We start from the raw sequence: 16,907 nt of genomic DNA, 5'->3' as shown, positions 1-16,907 counted from the left end.
CTTGGGCTCATGTCCAATCCACGACCATGAATATATCTGCATTGTATCTTGTACGTCTTATAGTTATATACTCTCGTATTACACCACTCTGCTTTACGCTCCTCGACCAGCACCACCTGCACCACCGCCAGCGCCACCGCCACCCATGAATTGAGAAGCCCTATGCCAATCGCCCGACATCAGCACGGTTTCCATATATCTTTTTGCAGCGCACGCTACGACTTACAAATCCCTCATGCTGGGGTCGCTGGCCAAAGCGCCCAAGTCGGGCATGCCTCCTCCATTTTGCATGTTCTCAGCCATGTTTCTCAATGTTGGGTTCTGCATCAATCGCTCCAAACCGCCGTTTGCCATCATTTGTTGGGCCCTAAACATGGCGAGGCGAGTATATCAGCTTGAGTTCCTGGGTAAATAAGGCGCTCGATAGATCCCCTAAGGGTAGTAGGGGATACCGCACTCACATTGCCATCATTTGCGGGTTGTTCATCATTGAAGCCAGATCCGGCATGCCACCCCCACCCCCACCACCGGCACCACCAGCACCACCGCCGCCTCCCATCCCTCCAAGCATACTAGCCAATGAAGCCAGATCGGGCATCCCACCACCTGCGCCTCCGGCACCGCCGGCACCACCTCGAGGAGGGTCTCGGTCCGCAACGGAATTGGAGGACGATTCGGCAAGCTTGGATTTGGCAGCTGTGAGAGCGGCTTTCATGTTATTGTTGGACGAGTCGAGTTTGAGTCCGTCTTCGTAGGCTTTGATGGCAGCTTCGTATTCGCCCATGGAGAATTGGGCGTGGCTAGGTGGTTGGACTATCAGCTCGAATGTCATATAGGAACGACCAAGGGGGTACTGGAGAGTTGGCAGCTCCCGTACTTGCGTTTACAACATGGAGGGGGAAACAATGAAGCGGTGTACTCACCCAAGCCTTGAGTAAGCCTTTGAGAACTTTGGATCCAGCTCCAAAGCCTTCTCAGCATCCTCGACCGCATTCTCATGTCTACCCAACCCACCCCACGCAGCAGCTCTATTACTATAATATACAGGGTTCGTCCCATCCAACTTGATTGCTTCAGAATACTGTTCGATAGCTGAATCGTACAATTTCTGCGACATCAATGAGTTCCCTTTAGTCTTGAGTGCTTCAGCTTCTTTCTTGTCGTTCTCGCTTGGTCCGCTCGATCCAGAAGAGGAAGATGCAGTAGCCGCGGGTGCTGAGGTAGGGGCTGAGGCTGGGGCTGAGGAGGATTTCGCTTTGGTCTTGATGTAGACGTCGAGCAAAGAAAGGAGCGAAGCGGGCTTGATAGAGTAAGCCTTCTCGTCATCCGTAGAGTCGGGGTCTACACCGAATGACTCGGCAATACATTGGACTATACACAAGAGAACGAGATATCAGCGTTGTTCAAAATACCATCACAACCAGGTCTTGGTCAGATTGAATTGGCGAAAGGACAAATCGATCTTGCAGAAATGGTTCGTATAGAGCTTTTCAAACTCGGAGCCGGATTTAGCTGTGATCGTACTCACCAGCAACTTCCAATGACTCCTTATCATCCTCTTTGACAGTCCCATCCTGAGCTGAAGTCCTCAGGAAATCAATACTGCGACGACAACGCCCATCAGCATAGACGATCAGCAGCGATTCCCCTTCACCCACATCACATCACCAATGACAATCAGAGATCGACACTCACATGTTGTACACCAACTGCTTCTTCTTTACGTCTGCCATCTTGTTTACTTTTGTAGAATAGATGTAAGGTGAAAGAGTATGGAAGATATGACGATGTTTTCAACAACTGTGGAATGGACTGGAAATACGCACGACGATTGACACGTAATACTCAGTCGCTAACCGGGTATTGACCGCATCGTCTGCGCCAGCTTGTGGCACATTTCAATATATGTACCCATATGACCACGTTCTTGCTTTCGTGCATCAAACTCATGCTAGTACTCGATGCATCGTGTATACATTGATTTTCAGGAGACGTTCCCCAGCTTGCTCGCACAATTTACCTCTTTTTTCGTTAATGTCGTGAATGGACCACCAACAGAACATGACGTGTCTGTACCACCGTCGCCCCCGACCTTAGACCCAAGGCCCGCCGCCGCTCGACGTGGTCTCCTTTACATCTTTATCCATTCTGATTCCGAACATGGAAGCCCAGACCTGTCACACCGGACACGACTTCAGCAAGGTCCAAGACAAAGACATCGTCGCCTTGTCGGGGGAAATAGACCGTTCACTCACCTGTGGAAGGGCTAACGGGTCGGGTCCATTGAAATCACCCGAGAACGTTCCACTAAGATGCTCCGCCGGTTGGATCGGATAAGTCCCCGTCGTGAATGGCAACATGTCGTTTAAGCTTGAAGACGACCCCGTCCCATTCCCATTCCCATTCCCGTTACCTGCCGAACTCGTCCCTGTTCCTGTCCCCATCTGCAAACCACTCATCGACCTGCCATCATCACCTCCTTCGCCACTCGAAAACGATCCTGTCGGGAACATCCCAAGTGCACCTCCTCCTCCGATGGAAGGGCTCATAGGCGGGAAAGCTTGGATTTGGGATCGAGGGGTTCCGTTGAAGCTTTGACCGTTCTCTATGGAGAAGTTCGGTGATAAGCTAAACAGAGTTTGATCGCCACCAGTTGACGAACCGGTACAGGACTGAGAAGCATTGTTGAACGGCTGCAATGGCAAATTACGTTGCTGAGTTGCAGCACTAAAAGGGTAACGTCAGCAAAAAGGACTGCCCTGAGTCAAGGTCAGAAACCCACGTCACAAGCTTCTCGAGCTGCAGTAAACCCTCACACAAGTCCGCTTGGACAGGATGAGTGGTGTTCCAGGTCGACAGCCTGTCCTCGAAGATGGCTATGGCTCCTCTCAGATCCTCCTAAAAAAGTGACGCATGGATCTCTGTGAGTCACCCTTCTGCTGTTGCCGGCTCATACGGAGTACTCACCAAACACTTGGCGGCGAGTTCTGTTCCCGGCTCTCTGATTGCCAAGAACGCACAGACTGCCCCCGCTTGGAAGGCCTGAAGATACATCGATTGTCGGTACGCATCACTACACACAACGATTTCGCCTGACTCACCCTATATGACATTGTCCAGAACGACCATGCCAAAGTGCTCTTCGTCTCTACCATGAGGTTGTATGCCCGTAAGATCATGTGCGCGGCTTGCGTACAGATCGCCGTAGACTCGGGGTAAGCAGCGGGATCCAAGCGAAGGTACGGTCTGTGCAGTACCATCCTGTGTGCGAACAGCTACTTCAGCGTCATGTATTAGACGGTGGAAATTTCGTACTCACACCAATGTCCAGGTCTTTATACATAGACCTAAAGACTGGTTCCCCTGCCTCCTAGTCCTCGAAGCGATGAGGAACTCCGCCGTGTCGTCCACATCGCATCTCATTCCGTCGGGGAGGTGAGAGTACCATTGACTGATATCCTTCGCCAGACCAATGGCATCTTGATACGTATTGTGTGTCGTCTCGGCAGATGATAAACCAGGTGGTCTATTATCAGGTGGAGGCGAGAACCAGCCGTAGATAGCTGAACGACTAAACTTCCTATCCGTGTGGAAGATACGTTGAAGGAGCTCGAATGAAGGGATCGTAAGCTGGTAGTAAGCCGCATGGTACGTCTGGTCCGTGGTCTTGTTCGAGAGCACATTAGAAGGTGGCAAGTATTGTTGAGCACTTCCTGGAGCATCAGAGAGGTTTTCGTCTGGCCGGTCTTGCGGTAGATTGGTCGTATAGTAGTTGATTCCGCTTGGCCGTCCAAAGAAGATGCAAAGCATGCAATCGAAGCCGGCGATGGACCACCTAAGCGAGCGAAAAGCGTCAGAGGGCTATCACATGCAGCAAGCAAAAGAACACACCAAAGGCGACGCTTGATTTCGGCGTCTCTCATCGAGATCTTCGGATCAAGTGATAACGGGTCTTTGTGAAGGCCAAGAGCGATAGCCTGTTTGACGATACTACCGTCGATGCTCCAGGCGTCCGCCGCTCTTTCGCTAACGAGTCTGTGAACAGGCTCCATCAGAATAGCGCCCTGTTATAAAAACGGACTACCCGCCTGGGAGAACTCACAAATATACCTCGACCAGCAGCTGAGACGAATAACATATAAGTTCTGCTCCAAAAGGCCTAAGGAAACTGCACTTACTTGACATTGTAACGTATGCACTGTGGGGTTGGCCAAGAACGAACACAATCGCAAAGCCTGATATGCAGCCGACACTACTTCGTCAGCTCCGCTTACAACTTCCTGACTCACAATACAATTCGCTCTGCAGTCGACTCGTAGTGAGATCCTTGGGATCTCTCAACGTAGCTCCTGTCGTCTTCGCTTGTGCAGCGACTTCACGGTTCGCGTGACCGAAAATCTCGGCACTGGTGGCTCGCATCAAACAACCTGAGGAAAGGAGTGTGACGACGATGAATATTTTTGTGTTTCATACCTGAAGAATTCAACACACCTAACGCGCAGACCATCAAAAATACTGCAAGAGACGAGAGAGGGACGTTCATTTTGTCCTGTGTCGACATCTCGAAGAATTTGGCGAACTCAGCGTGGAGTGTGGGCCTTGTAGAAAGACAGTCTCATTAGCCATATCCTATACCTGGTGTAGCTTGAGCTCACATATGGAAAGGCGCAAAGTGTGCCGCATAATCGCCAATCCAAGCATCCCACAACCTTGAAACGCAAAATCAGCTGTTCGTCCCAGCCCGGCGATCTGACGACCTACAATTCAGATTGCTGTTGATTCGGAAGCAGGCCAATGATCTCCGCACTGAAATTATCGTGACTCCAGATGGTCGTGAAAGGGAAAGTCTTCCTTATATCCGGGAAAACTCCAGTGAACGCCACATCCTCTGGCACGGTGAGAAGACCGCCGTCATTCTTGGTCGATGCGAGTTCTCGTAACTGCGGAATCATCAGAATGTCCTTATCGCACACCTGGTCGCACAACTCACTCTTCGTAGCATCGACTTTCCAGCCAAGGCACCCAAAAATGTTTTCATACCACTTCGATCTGCCACCATCTCCTCTCCAGGCAGCAGATGGGCACTGTACGGCTCGGCTGTATAGTCTTTCGATAATACTGTGCCGCCTTGATGTCGAGCATCCGTAGAAGTGGAAGGTCCCCCAACAGCAACATCATCGGTATGACCCCCTGAAGAGTGTCTCGATTCAAGCTCGGCGAGAGATTTCTGGAATATCATCTTATTTGGGGTCCAAGTGGTAAGATCGGGCGTTCCCGTCCCACTCGCTGCGGCCGCTGCTTGGTTCTCAGCATGTTTAGCTTCGTCGAGCTTGAATCGAGCGAATCGGTCAACAATGACACTTCGTTTCTTGCCATCTTCTCCAGCTGGATCGTCGATGATGATCTCGATCTGACGAGGGACAGGAGCCGTTGGGACGTTGGAGGTCTGAACACCTCGCGCCGGGGTTCGTTGACGAAGCTCTCGAACGACTTGCTCCAGTTCCGCGATACGGCGACGGAGGCGATCTGTCTCGGCGACTTCGGGGTCGTTCCTGCATTGTTGTACATTTTAAGCTTAGTACCAGGAAAGAAATGCTACGACTCACAGATCGCGAGCTTCGTCAATCTCGTAGACACATGTGCCGGTCTGAGGCTGGGAATCAGCGGATATTTTACTACTCTCGCATAAGCCTACTCACCAAGCCTAACGCTGTACATCTCCCGCACGGTCTCTTTCTGTCGCACTGATGAGTGAGTGGTCAGCAAAAAAAAAACTCGCAGAGAGCTATAAACCAACCTTGCGCTTATGATTGTGGCACGGGACACAACTCCTTATTGTTCTATTCCTTTTTCTCTTCCTATGATCAATTTTGGCATCCCCTTCTCCCTCCCCTTCCTCTTCAACATCCATCAACTCATCTTCCATCTCTCGCTTGACCGATGAGATATGGACGTTGCTGGATGGGGCAATCGTTTGCATCGACACAGTGCCTTCTCTGACTGCTGGAGAACTTTGTCGAGACGCATTACCTTCGTCTGTGCCGGTTCCCGTCCCGCCCAACATCTCATCGTCCGTGGTCCTGGATCCGAGTGTACTTCCTCTCGATCTTTGGTCCAGGGGTGGCACCACTGAGGCTACGGGAATGGAGGCCGATTGCTGTTGCTGATGCTGAGGTATACTCTGGGCGGTATGCCAACCCCGTAACGCTGCCGCACTTGCCGAACGAAGGTTCTGTTGTTGAGCTGCCGGTTGTAGTCGGTCTTGTTGTTTTTGTAAGTGATGATGAGAGATTCCTGTCGCCGTCGTCGTCGGAGGAGGAGGGGCATAGTGACTGAATCGGGGATCGTAATCACCTTGATAGTGCGATCCACCTGTTCCGCTCCCCGGTTCGTTGTTGGTTGCCAGGTCTGGCATCGATTCTCTTCGTCTGGGATAAAACCCAAGATCTATTTGGGAGGTACTTTGAGCGTCTTGCGCTTGATCAGCTGAGATTCCGGCGGGATGGATCTGTCCGAATCCATAATCGTATCGATGAGCAGTGACAGGTGAAGAAGTGGATTGAACCGTCTCTGGATATCCCTGGGATTGTTGTGTTGGTTGCGTTGTCCCGTACTGATTTCGGTCTCCATATGTTGGGTAAGAGGGATCGGACGTCACTCTTTGTTGTTGTTGCGATAAACTCGCGTTAACAGGCATCGTTGTTGAAGGGGGTTGCATCGGATTCGATGACGTGTAGTATTGGTGATGCGGATGTATTTGTTGTTGCTGCTGTTGATGTTGTCCCGCTTGCTGATACCGCTGATACAAGGGGGGTAGAGGTATCTGTGAAGTGGGAGGAAAATCTCGTCCCGCTCGATTTGAGGAGGAAGGAACCGTACCACTGCTGCTTGATCCGTTTCGACCATGTCGACCTTCGAGATCTAAGCCGTCACCCCAACCTCTGGGCCGACTTGAGTCGGCATGCGACTCTGAGCTTGAACCGGGTCGCCGATTGGTTCTCTGGGACTGAGCGGTTGTGTACGGTAGCCCGTTCATCCTTTGTTCGATTGTTCCTTCAAGCCTTACTCACTCCTTGTCACTTCGCCGCTCGATGAGGAATGCGGGTAAATTTCGTGTCCTCGATAAGTCACATGAAAGTATCGTTTGTTACTCGATATTTGTTGTTGTGAAGCAGGCGGATGTATCGGATCAGATCAACAGCGATCTTCGTTTTGCGGAATTGAAAGATGCTTATACTGTTGATTGAGACAGAGCAGGTATGATTGAGTTATGAAGCAGTGAAAGTGTAGTTGCAAGACACGAGGAGCGGTGGCAGTAGTTGTCATCATAATAACTCCGAGTAGTATTGTTGCACTGTGCCAGTCTGTACCGAATTGACTGACACATACCTGATACTGTATGTACTATAGTACGTCACTCCCTGATCTAGCTTTCCCTATATACCAAAATTGACCATCACGTAAACCCCGTTCCTCGATATTACCCCCGTTCTCCTGCTTTCACCCCTTTCCCGCGCGATTCGGTCGAGGACAACAGAAACCTTGATAACGATAGAAAGTGACGATGGGTTAGTCACACTTTTGGACCCACGGGGTCGTCTCTTCTCTTCTCACTGCCGCTGATTCTGCTGGTGTTATTCCTGGCGACCCCACATTTAATCTTGCCGAAGAGTTGTGGAGTGAACCAGATCCGAAAACCGATCCACCTGGACGGATTGTACGTCACGACAGTTGCTCTCCGGAACAATGTCACCCCTTGAGTATTATCCTTGGCCATAGAGCAACCCTTCGGGCCAATTGTGGCGCGTACCAAGGCTTCGCCTTTGCTGGAACTTGACACAGGCGGGATCGACGATCACTTGCCAAGGGGTACAGTGACGAAAAATTGGCAGATCGCCAAGCTCTTTCGGACCACCACACAAATGCTCAAACCTCCACAAACGTCGTCTGACCCATTTCTCGCTTTTCGACGGGTGTAGTACGTCAAGCTCTTTTCTCAGGGTCATTTAACACTGGAACCACACACACACACACCTTGTACTTCTGTATGCCTTTTTGATCTTGTGACATTAACTCATGCAGGTGAGGTGGCGCATTTTCATCACCAAAGGAAATATGAGAAAAAACGAGGAGAATTGATTGATTTTAGGTTATCATTATTATTCGGTACGGAGAGTCCAGAGCCCAGGGAGATCAAAAGGGGAGAAATAGCAGGTTCACAGTTCATGTGTTTCAATTAGGTCACCCACTACTGTACCAGGGTAAGTGTGACCTGCTCCGATCAAAATAAGACGCACATGGGACAGTCAGAATCCAGTTTCCGACGGCACCTCTCTCACCACTACTGCGCTTGTACATAATTTGTATGTCACTCGGCACAGTATCACGATAGCACACTGCTGTCAAACAGGACTCCTGCATGACCACACATAACAACAAAGGAGGAGCGAAATGGCAATGTCCCTACGTAGCAATCGAGGCTAAGATGGTGACCCTCCCCCGAACCCGAGACATTCAATCGAGCGGGTCCGATGGAACCCGTGTGAAAGCATCACGTAAAAGGATCTAGGAATCACACGAAACGAGAGCTTCTGTATTCCGGTTCCACAAAACACCGTGGCAACTATGGATATTTATGTATGACATGGCATTTTTCTATCACTTATGCTTCTTACCAAGATTCCTAATACACTGCATCACTTCCCATGCACCAAACCCTCGTCTCCCATGCATATTGTATGTTGATCGTACACAGATCAAATGGTCACTTCCAACTCTTTGTTCTCCACCGCTCCTCCAGGCTTGAACTCTCCTACGGTAGGGTCTAACTTCTTTTCGGTTGCTCCATTCGTCCCAAACTTCTTGCTAGCGTGCATCCCTCCACCTATTCCACCCGAACCGTTGGTCGTTGCAGACTTGTTGAATGTAGATGATGTACTTCGTGATGGGAATGACTTCTTGCCTGCAAGGTATGATTTCGGTGTTGGTCTCGATGCGGGATGGGAGAATTTACAATCGGCTACACCAAATAATCAGCTTCAACCCTCGAGGGGTATTGGTAGGCTCAACTCACCCCTCGTACAGCGCTCGCCATATCGACACGATACCTCTTTCCGTGTGTCCTCCAGAGCACCATCCATTAAGCCTTTTGACGACATGACAACCTCCATCTCTCCGTCCTCATTGTCCGAACTATGAGCGGGTAAGTCGACAGCCTTCTTGGCAGTCTTCGAAGCGGTGAGAGCCGGTGGTGGGATAGGGTTCCCACTGGCATCCTCGTGTCGGAAAGGGCAGGAAGGATTGGTGCAGTTTTGATATTTGCACAGTAGTCGACTTGGTCCCGCTGTCTCGCCTAAAGAGTGGAGGTGTTAATCACAGTTCTTCTAGACAAGCACGCGAAGAGCTCAACTTACCTAGACTGGCAGCAGGGCTGACATGGCTCTTGATACACTCCGCGTCCTTGCAGTTCTTCCCGTTCTCACAAGGCTCCTCACTGAGCACCATTCCAGTCTTCTCATCGGCGACAGGAGACGGATGACTGTAGGGACACCTCGAGTTGCTGCATCCGATGGAATATCGACATAGCGCGTTGGAAGAGGGTTTGTCGGGTATGGGGCCGGGCGTCGAGTTGGTTTTGGGAGGGATGGCGGAAACGGAGTGTGCGCCGAGTTTTGTACCATGCGGCACTTTGACAGGTGCTGGTGGTCTAGCCGGTCTGACGGTAGGTTGTTGAGCCCGTTGTTGATGTTGTTGAAGAGCTTCTCGTTCCTGCATGGCGCCTCAGCTTGGTGATGACTGCCTTTCTCTTGGTCGAACTCACCTCGGCCATTTTTGACATCATTTCCCCCATTTGCGCCATGTTCGCTTGCATCATCATCATTTGCGCCATCATCTCCTGTTGTCCGGGAGCCATAAAAGGTGCTCCGAAGCCCTGTTGCATCATTTGCGGTCTGAACCCAGGTTGGAAGCCTGACAAGGGGATTGTCAACCAGATTATTATTGACAAAATCAACGTTGAACACTTACCACCCATTGGACCTCTTTGGTTGTGACCGAATCCGCCTCTCCCAGGACCACCGGCCACTCCTCTAATCGGCATCCCACCTCGTCCTCGTCCTGGCCCAGGTCCGGGGCCTATTCTATCAGCCAATCCTCTACCCTCATTCCCCGCTCTAGGTCCTGATGGTGCACCTCCAACGTCCGACAGTCGCTTCTTGTTCTGCGCATCCGCTCCGCTGTCCGAGAACTTTCGCTTCTCCACCGGTTGAGACGCCAAGGGTGCCAAAGCGGTGTTGAGTAGTCTTGATCCAGCAGGACGCTGGGTAGATACAGCGGAGTTGGAGTTGACGGGGGAAGCTTCGGCCGCAGCAGGTGCTGTGGAGACCTCGATGGCTTTTGAGAATAACCAGTCTAGGAATGCGGGATCGAAATCTGATCCGACTAAGTCGTCCATCTCAGACTGAACTCGATCTACCGCATCTGTCAGTTCTCACTTCAAAGTCGGCGTAATTGAGTGAAAGCAAGCATACCTCGAGCGCTTCCGTTGGCTGCGGATAAGACGACTACGTCAGCGTTTGCCCTTACGATGGCATCACGGGAGGATGGCTGGACTCACCGAGAAGAACGGTGATATACTCGGCCATGACATTATCTAATCAAGCAAGCAATGTTCATCAGCTCCCTTTCACCTGAAGCGTAAGCTCCTCCAAAATTTTGTACACACCATCCGGTTCTGCCCATTCTCTCCTCTCCAACTCTCCTTGGATCTCGCTCTGTAGCACAGTTAAGATTAGTACGCCCATGTTAATGGAGGCGTGGCTAGTGGTTGCTGTAGAGAGAGTGGAGGAAAGGAACCTACCTGGAGTCGAGCTGATTGCTCCGGCGTCAAAGCGATTTGAGTCATGTTGCTAGACACTGTACGTCGTCTGGTTGTTTTCCTGATCTGAAGACGATACTGAGTCAACCTGGTTGACTGACTAAATAATGCAAGGAAACTTGTGGAATTGTAACTGTTCATGAATCATTGACATTTAATGATGTCAAAGCCTACGAGCGAGTGCGCGAAGGAGGCAGATGGGTGGCAAATCCGGCGTTTTGGGCTTGTGGCACTACTGTTATACCACTGTATTGTCCTGCGTTCGTCACCCATGTCTGTAAAGACGTATTTGCACCCAGCATGTATGTTTTCGAGACACGTCAAGAAGGTGAGAAGTGTGAATCAGATCAGTATGTGGTACGATGGTTTAGCTTGACACTTGACGTCGAAGCGAGTGAAGAAGGTTGTGCGTCTTCTTAATGTGATGAATACATCGAATGAGAAGTGATTATCACCTTGACGCCGATCATGATACCAGTCATATGTCGGTCTGACCAGTAACTCGTTCAGGCCCCTACAAGGCGTAGGTCTCGAACCTAAGGCTGAACCTCTAGCAACATTGATGGACAGAAGCGGTCCCACCAACGCGTGCTTGGCAAGTATCCCGGTGCAACTTTCGGACGTGGATTGCACCGGTCGCCCGGAACCCAATCCGTTTATCAAGCTCTAGCTTTCCACTAACAGCTTCTTTTCTCACGCCAATGTATGCATACGGTATCTAGCACTATCCCTCCTCGTACATGTTTCTCACGAATAGGCTTCTTCTCCTCGACCAACCAAGCCCGACCACCGATGTCAGAACTGGATTACGTATCCAAATTAGTCATCTGACTTCTACCGCCGGTTCTCCGCATGTTGCCCCGTGCGCAACGGTGTGTTTGTGCTTTCTGTTGCTGCCCCAGATTGATCCGATGTGCAAGGACAATTGTGCATGGGAACAGCGCCAAGTGCGTCGTATATGCATACCAAGGACTGCTTCTCGAATGTAATGGAGGTTTCGCAGAGTGAACATGCATCCCATCGTTCAGAGTACTTCGAAGCAAGAAACATGATTATCGATTGACATGACACGCTTCTCCTCTGTCCCATGACAACGGAACTTGGCCCAAACCCGCCGGCAAACCCCACAACATCAAACACGCACAGATCTCCCACTGACGTACTTTCAAGGGGTTGAGAAAGGAGTGGCCCCCTTGATTTTGTGCGTTGCACGGTTCGACTTTCGTCACAAAGGAAGTTTCCAGACACCTACCGTGGGGATGATCCGAGACGACAAGGGAAGAGAATCAATCGATCAATCTCCCCCCACAAATAGAAGAGTGAAACGCTTCTTTCCCCTCTTCCCAACCAAACACGAGGTCAAACAAACAGCCTGCTTCTCACCGTTGACTTGTAAACATACTGTCATATAAAGTCCCTGTCGACTTCTTCTTTTCGAAACGACAAAACGACCAAGCCTTTCATTTCAACAAACCAAAATGACATCGCCTTCGCCTTCCCCAACTCTCGCCAAGGTCACCTCCCTCGCTGACTGGTCCACCTTCTTCCACCCCACAAAGGGAATCTTTCGCAACCCATTCACCGAAGGCGAAACTATCGAACACCTTGATATCGACCTCCGATTCGTTGACCACGAGTACGACCTCCCCTTGGACAATCATGGCTTACCCAACTTGCCAGCCTTGAATCTTCCTCGAGTATGCGTGCTCACCTTACGAGGGGGAGAGTACGTTCAGGATGACGATTTGAGGATAGATTGTCTTGCCGAGGTGTTGTTGGCGATCAACCCTGTCGAAGTTCAGTGGTAGGTCGCCGTATATGCATTCTGGGATGAGGCTGATGTTGAAACTTGGCAATTAAAGGCTCAACGCATCGAACGACCCTAGCGAGCAGTTGACTTTCGCAACCCACCTGGTCCACCCTGCTATCATCGCAGCGGGTGAAATCTGGTCACGGAACGGATCGCTCAGGAAGCTGGTTCTTCAAGGTATGTGTCGTACTCGACTGCTCACTCCTTTGTTCATCGGCTAAGACTGAGACCGGTTCGTTTTCCTCGCAGGCGGATTCCCGTGCCCCAACTTGACTGCACCGACTCCTTTCGCACTCACTCCCGCAGCGACACCTTGTCCGTCCCCTGGTCCCACCCGAACGACCTTTGGCTCTTCCCGTACCAGCTCGCCATTGTCTGCCAAGTTCCCCCATACCCCATTTTCGGGTCTCCCAGCACTCAGCACAACCAAACCCAAGCCTGTTGACGAAGAGAAGTTGAAGGCGCGAGCAGAGAGAAAGAGGTTGGCCGATTATACCCTCAAGCCCAGGTTCGAGTATGCGTTCGGTACCTGGACTGTCGAGGAATTGAGATGGAGGTTGGACGGTGGGTTGACTTGAGGGATGTGATATGCGAAAGCGGAGAGCTGACATGTTGTTCGTTTTTTAAAGGCCGATACACCCCCGCCTGCACCGTGTCGATCATCACTCACCTCTTCCGAGCTATTGGCAGCTCGTTCCCTTCCTCCTCTCGCAAAATCGATATCGACCTTCCATCTTCACTCACGTTCACCTCCATCCCTAGCGGTATCATTACCGACCTCCAAGCCCTCCCTGCCAAGCTTGATCTCGATAACGAGGTGACTCAGTGGCTTCAAGATGTCATCTTCATCACTTTGCCCACCAATACTCAGCAACACGCAAGATTGTGGAACGAGGTGGAAGGTACCGATGAAAGTGAGACTCGCGAGCGTCTGGTAAGGAAGATGAAGGCAGAAGCGATGCTGCTCCAAAACAACGACTACAAGCTCGTCTCGATCGATGAGCTCGTCAACCAGCCACACGCTTCGCCAGCAGAATCTGCGGCGTCATCGTTGCCCAGCGAGACTGATGCCGCGACCGAGGATGAGGACGAGGCTGTCACACCTGAGATGTCAGCGAGCATGGAAGGTGATATGGCAGGGGAAAGTGGAGAGAGTAAAGGCAATGAGGCGTCGCTGAGCGATTCCAGGCAAGCCAATTGGGCAGCGAACGCCAATGTGCGTATCTATTCGTTTGAGTAAGAAAGAATTGCCTCGTATACCAATACCGATATTAGGTCTATGCTTTACGTTCGTATTATATACCATTTGAGATGTATGTTGAGATCTTGACTGGACGCGACCAGTATGATGGAGTTCAAGATCGGCTATCTCTGCCATTTGCCATTTGCCATTTGCCACGTCATTGCAGTCAATTGATAATTGATACTATGATAGGGTTTACCAGTTCCGGGTCCGGGGTAGTCAGGCCGCGCTGTGCTGAGTCTACGTTGCGCTAATCAGAACCCGACGGTCGACCACCAAGTCATATCCTCGTTCCCCACAACTCACTTGTCACTCGCTTCATCATCATCATCAATAATACATCACTTTACTCCGCTCTGTCGACCAAAGAGAGTAGAGAGACGAGAGCAAGATGAAAGGTCTCACTAAAGCATTACAGCGGTATGTCCTCTCCATCGTTCACTGGTCATCCATCGCAAGGGGACAGCGTCACCCCCTTGCTTGGCACTCGTCAGTGAATGGTACTGATCTTGGATGGTATGGTAGGACTCCGCACAACATCACCAGTAGGATTGGTATGTCAAAGAGTGAGTACATCTCTGCCATTTCGTTATGTGATACCAGCGAGCAGCGATCCGGAGAGGTTTGGAAGCTGGGGAAAGGTCGTGCTAGCGATCGTGGTCGTCGGGCTGCGCAGCGGTTGTGTAGGAAGGCGTGGGAGGTTGAGCGACTCCACCAGGACTCTCCTTTTGCAACACATCTACCATGTGGCCGTCACGAAAGTAGGACCGGTGCGGATGATGTTGCTCTTGACTACGAGGACAATGAATCATCACCACGGGACATCGCTTACACCTCTTACAGAGTCGACCGATCCGGAATTCAACGACTTGTGAGCTACAGCTATTGCTATGGCATGAGCCCAGTGTAACAATAGCTGATCCCGACTCTGTCTCTTTGTAGCGAACGCAAGTTTACATCGATCGAACTTGCTTCAGAGAAGATGCACAAGGATTCAATCGTTTTCCGTGATTCCGTCTCAGGTGCGTAATGCATACTACATCCCGCTCCCTGCTCGTTGTTGCCGAAACAGAGTGATCCCTCTGCAAATCCACCCACACTTGCTTGCTCGTACTTCTATGTCTCAACATGTGCTGATGTCCTTGCCTCATCAAGGTCTCCTCACCTCCGGCTCGAGCTTCAGCGGTTCTCTTGCTACTCTCTTTTCACCCATGGGAGCGGAATACAATCTTGCGGCCAAGCATCCCCAAGCCGAAAGCACAGTACAGAACATAACAGTCTACCAGGGGCTCATGGAGGAGATCCGAGGTGAGCACTTACTCATTAACATGTCAAGTGTTGGAAAGTACAAATGGAAGAGCAGAGACTGATGTGAAAGTTGGACTGGCCTATCGCAGAAACCCTCACTCCCGAGCTCGAACTTATCGACTCTCGTATCGTACAACCGTGCAAAGAGCTCCACGAAATTTGCAAGAAGATCAGGAAGACGATCGTGAAGCGTGAACACAAGTTGATCGATTATGATCGACATAATAACAGTTTGAACAAGTTGAGGGAGAAGAAGGAGAAGAGTTTGAGTGATGAGAAGAACCTTTTCAAGGTGAGTAGTCGTTCTATCCTCGATAATGGACAACAGACGTGGTTTGAGGAGAAACCCAATTATGGCCAGACAAGAGGTTCTGGGGCGTCTCCACGAGGGAGCAGCGCTGATACTGTGTGCTTCCTATAGGTCGAACAAGATTTCGAGCTCGCTTCTGAAGAGTATGAACATTTCAACAACTTGCTCAAGACTGAACTTCCTGCTTTCCTGGCCATGGCAGCAAGGTTCATCGACCCCTTGTTCCACTCGTTCTACTACATGCAGTATGTCATTCCTTCCTTCTGATTCGTAAACGAGAGTGCTGACACGTGTGCGTGACAGACTCAACGTGTACTACATTATCTTGGAGAAGGTTCAGTCATTTGCGGACGGAAAATACGATCTGACAAGCAAGGATGTGGAGAATATCTATCTTGAGCAGAGAGGCGACGCAGCTGAGCGGATGGAGGAGTTGGGTATTACCAAGCGCATTGTTTCGACCGGTGAGCGAGGCCTTTCTTGCTCTTGTGCGACTTCACATATTGTGCCCTTACGACCATGCTAACGCAATCTGCGATCTAATAGCTAAAATGCTTCAAACCGTCCGAACCGCATCAGGCTCTTCCACCCCAGTACGAGCCGGCTCCATCCGGTCTACATCTTACGGTCTTGAGCGCAAAGAATCTCTCGCTTCCCCTTCCTCCGCGTCGAAGAAGGACACCTTTATCCCTCCCTCTAGATCGGTCGCCGCCCCTCCTCCGTATACAAGCACGAACTCGACGAGCAGTGTTGCAAGAACGAGCAGTATTGCAGGGAAGAAGGCACCCCCTCCTCCACCACCATTGAAGCCTAAGCCGAGCTATAATGCGGTTAAATACGCTACAGCAATCTTTGATTTCGATGCGCAGGTGAGTACAGCGCGCCGCGTTGCCTCACAGCGGGTCGGCCGAATGAGTTCAACAATAAGAAAAAAGCTGATAGAATCGTGATACAGGCCGATGGAGATCTCTCGTTCCGAGCAGGAGACAGGATTGAAATTGTTGAACGTACAGAGAACGCAGACGATTGGTGGACCGGTCGACTGAATGGTCAGACCGGTATCTTCCCGGGTACATATACCCAAGTTGATTAGATCGATCTTACTTTTGTCGGGTCGAGGTTGGGTGATTAGAATTGGTTTTGTAACTAATGACGGAGTGCGGTCGTTTGAGATGATAATGGTGCTTTCGGACTCGGACAACTTGGACAGCATATCGTCAAATTGGACTTGCGTACAGGAGACTGGGATGATTAAGTATCACGGTGTATCTGCCCGCTAAGGGCCAAAGGGGCTTCGGAAGGGTTCCTCAAGTTGAGGGCACTCAGTCCATTCGATTGGGATTGAACAGGCTAGGTGATA

At 50.7% G+C, this 16,907-nt stretch overlaps 5 protein-coding genes across 5 annotated transcripts; 2 read left to right on the top strand and 3 right to left on the bottom strand.

Annotated features, from left to right (window-relative positions):
• Positions 1-93: 93 nt before the first annotated feature.
• Positions 94-1,733, bottom strand: CI109_101638 (uncharacterized protein; the record flags this gene model as incomplete). The annotated part of the gene is made up of 6 exons (XM_032002425.1): positions 94-160; positions 227-367; positions 462-800; positions 924-1,371; positions 1,529-1,602; positions 1,696-1,733. 6 exons carry the CDS (start codon positions 1,731-1,733, stop codon positions 94-96), a joined length of 1,107 nt encoding a protein of 368 aa, XP_031863362.1.
• A 360-nt stretch (positions 1,734-2,093) lies between these two features.
• On the bottom strand, positions 2,094-7,036 carry CI109_101637 (uncharacterized protein; the record flags this gene model as incomplete). Its single annotated transcript, XM_065967023.1, has 17 exons — positions 2,094-2,174; positions 2,256-2,727; positions 2,783-2,898; positions 2,968-3,042; positions 3,102-3,261; positions 3,320-3,835; positions 3,892-4,035; positions 4,103-4,122; positions 4,179-4,198; positions 4,290-4,427; positions 4,492-4,598; positions 4,656-4,709; positions 4,762-4,940; positions 4,991-5,552; positions 5,607-5,647; positions 5,700-5,744; positions 5,798-7,036. The coding sequence occupies 17 exons, from the start codon at positions 7,034-7,036 to the stop codon at positions 2,094-2,096; spliced, it is 3,969 nt and encodes a 1,322-aa protein (XP_065823095.1).
• Positions 7,037-8,756: 1,720 nt separating this feature from the next.
• On the bottom strand, positions 8,757-10,903 carry CI109_101636 (uncharacterized protein; the record flags this gene model as incomplete). The annotated part of the gene is made up of 9 exons (XM_032002427.1): positions 8,757-9,019; positions 9,074-9,352; positions 9,414-9,768; positions 9,821-9,969; positions 10,027-10,470; positions 10,530-10,547; positions 10,616-10,651; positions 10,724-10,772; positions 10,859-10,903. 9 exons carry the CDS (start codon positions 10,901-10,903, stop codon positions 8,757-8,759), a joined length of 1,638 nt encoding a protein of 545 aa, XP_031863364.1.
• A 1,451-nt stretch (positions 10,904-12,354) lies between these two features.
• On the top strand, positions 12,355-13,926 carry CI109_101635 (uncharacterized protein; the record flags this gene model as incomplete). Its single annotated transcript, XM_032002428.1, has 4 exons — positions 12,355-12,680; positions 12,739-12,863; positions 12,936-13,250; positions 13,316-13,926. 4 exons carry the CDS (start codon positions 12,355-12,357, stop codon positions 13,924-13,926), a joined length of 1,377 nt encoding a protein of 458 aa, XP_031863365.1.
• A 394-nt stretch (positions 13,927-14,320) lies between these two features.
• CI109_101634 (uncharacterized protein) lies at positions 14,321-16,640 on the top strand (the record flags this gene model as incomplete). The annotated part of the gene is made up of 10 exons (XM_032002429.2): positions 14,321-14,349; positions 14,455-14,495; positions 14,773-14,800; positions 14,872-14,951; positions 15,085-15,237; positions 15,327-15,529; positions 15,659-15,792; positions 15,851-16,011; positions 16,094-16,416; positions 16,503-16,640. The coding sequence occupies 10 exons, from the start codon at positions 14,321-14,323 to the stop codon at positions 16,638-16,640; spliced, it is 1,290 nt and encodes a 429-aa protein (XP_031863366.2).
• Positions 16,641-16,907: the final 267 nt, after the last annotated feature.

The sequence above is a fragment of the Kwoniella shandongensis genome, chromosome 3, assembly GCF_008629635.2.
Source record: "Kwoniella shandongensis chromosome 3, complete sequence".
Taxonomy (NCBI): Eukaryota; Fungi; Basidiomycota; class Tremellomycetes; order Tremellales; family Cryptococcaceae; genus Kwoniella; species Kwoniella shandongensis.
Note: the sequence above shows the minus strand (reverse complement) of the source record. Positions and strands in the feature narration are given on the sequence as shown.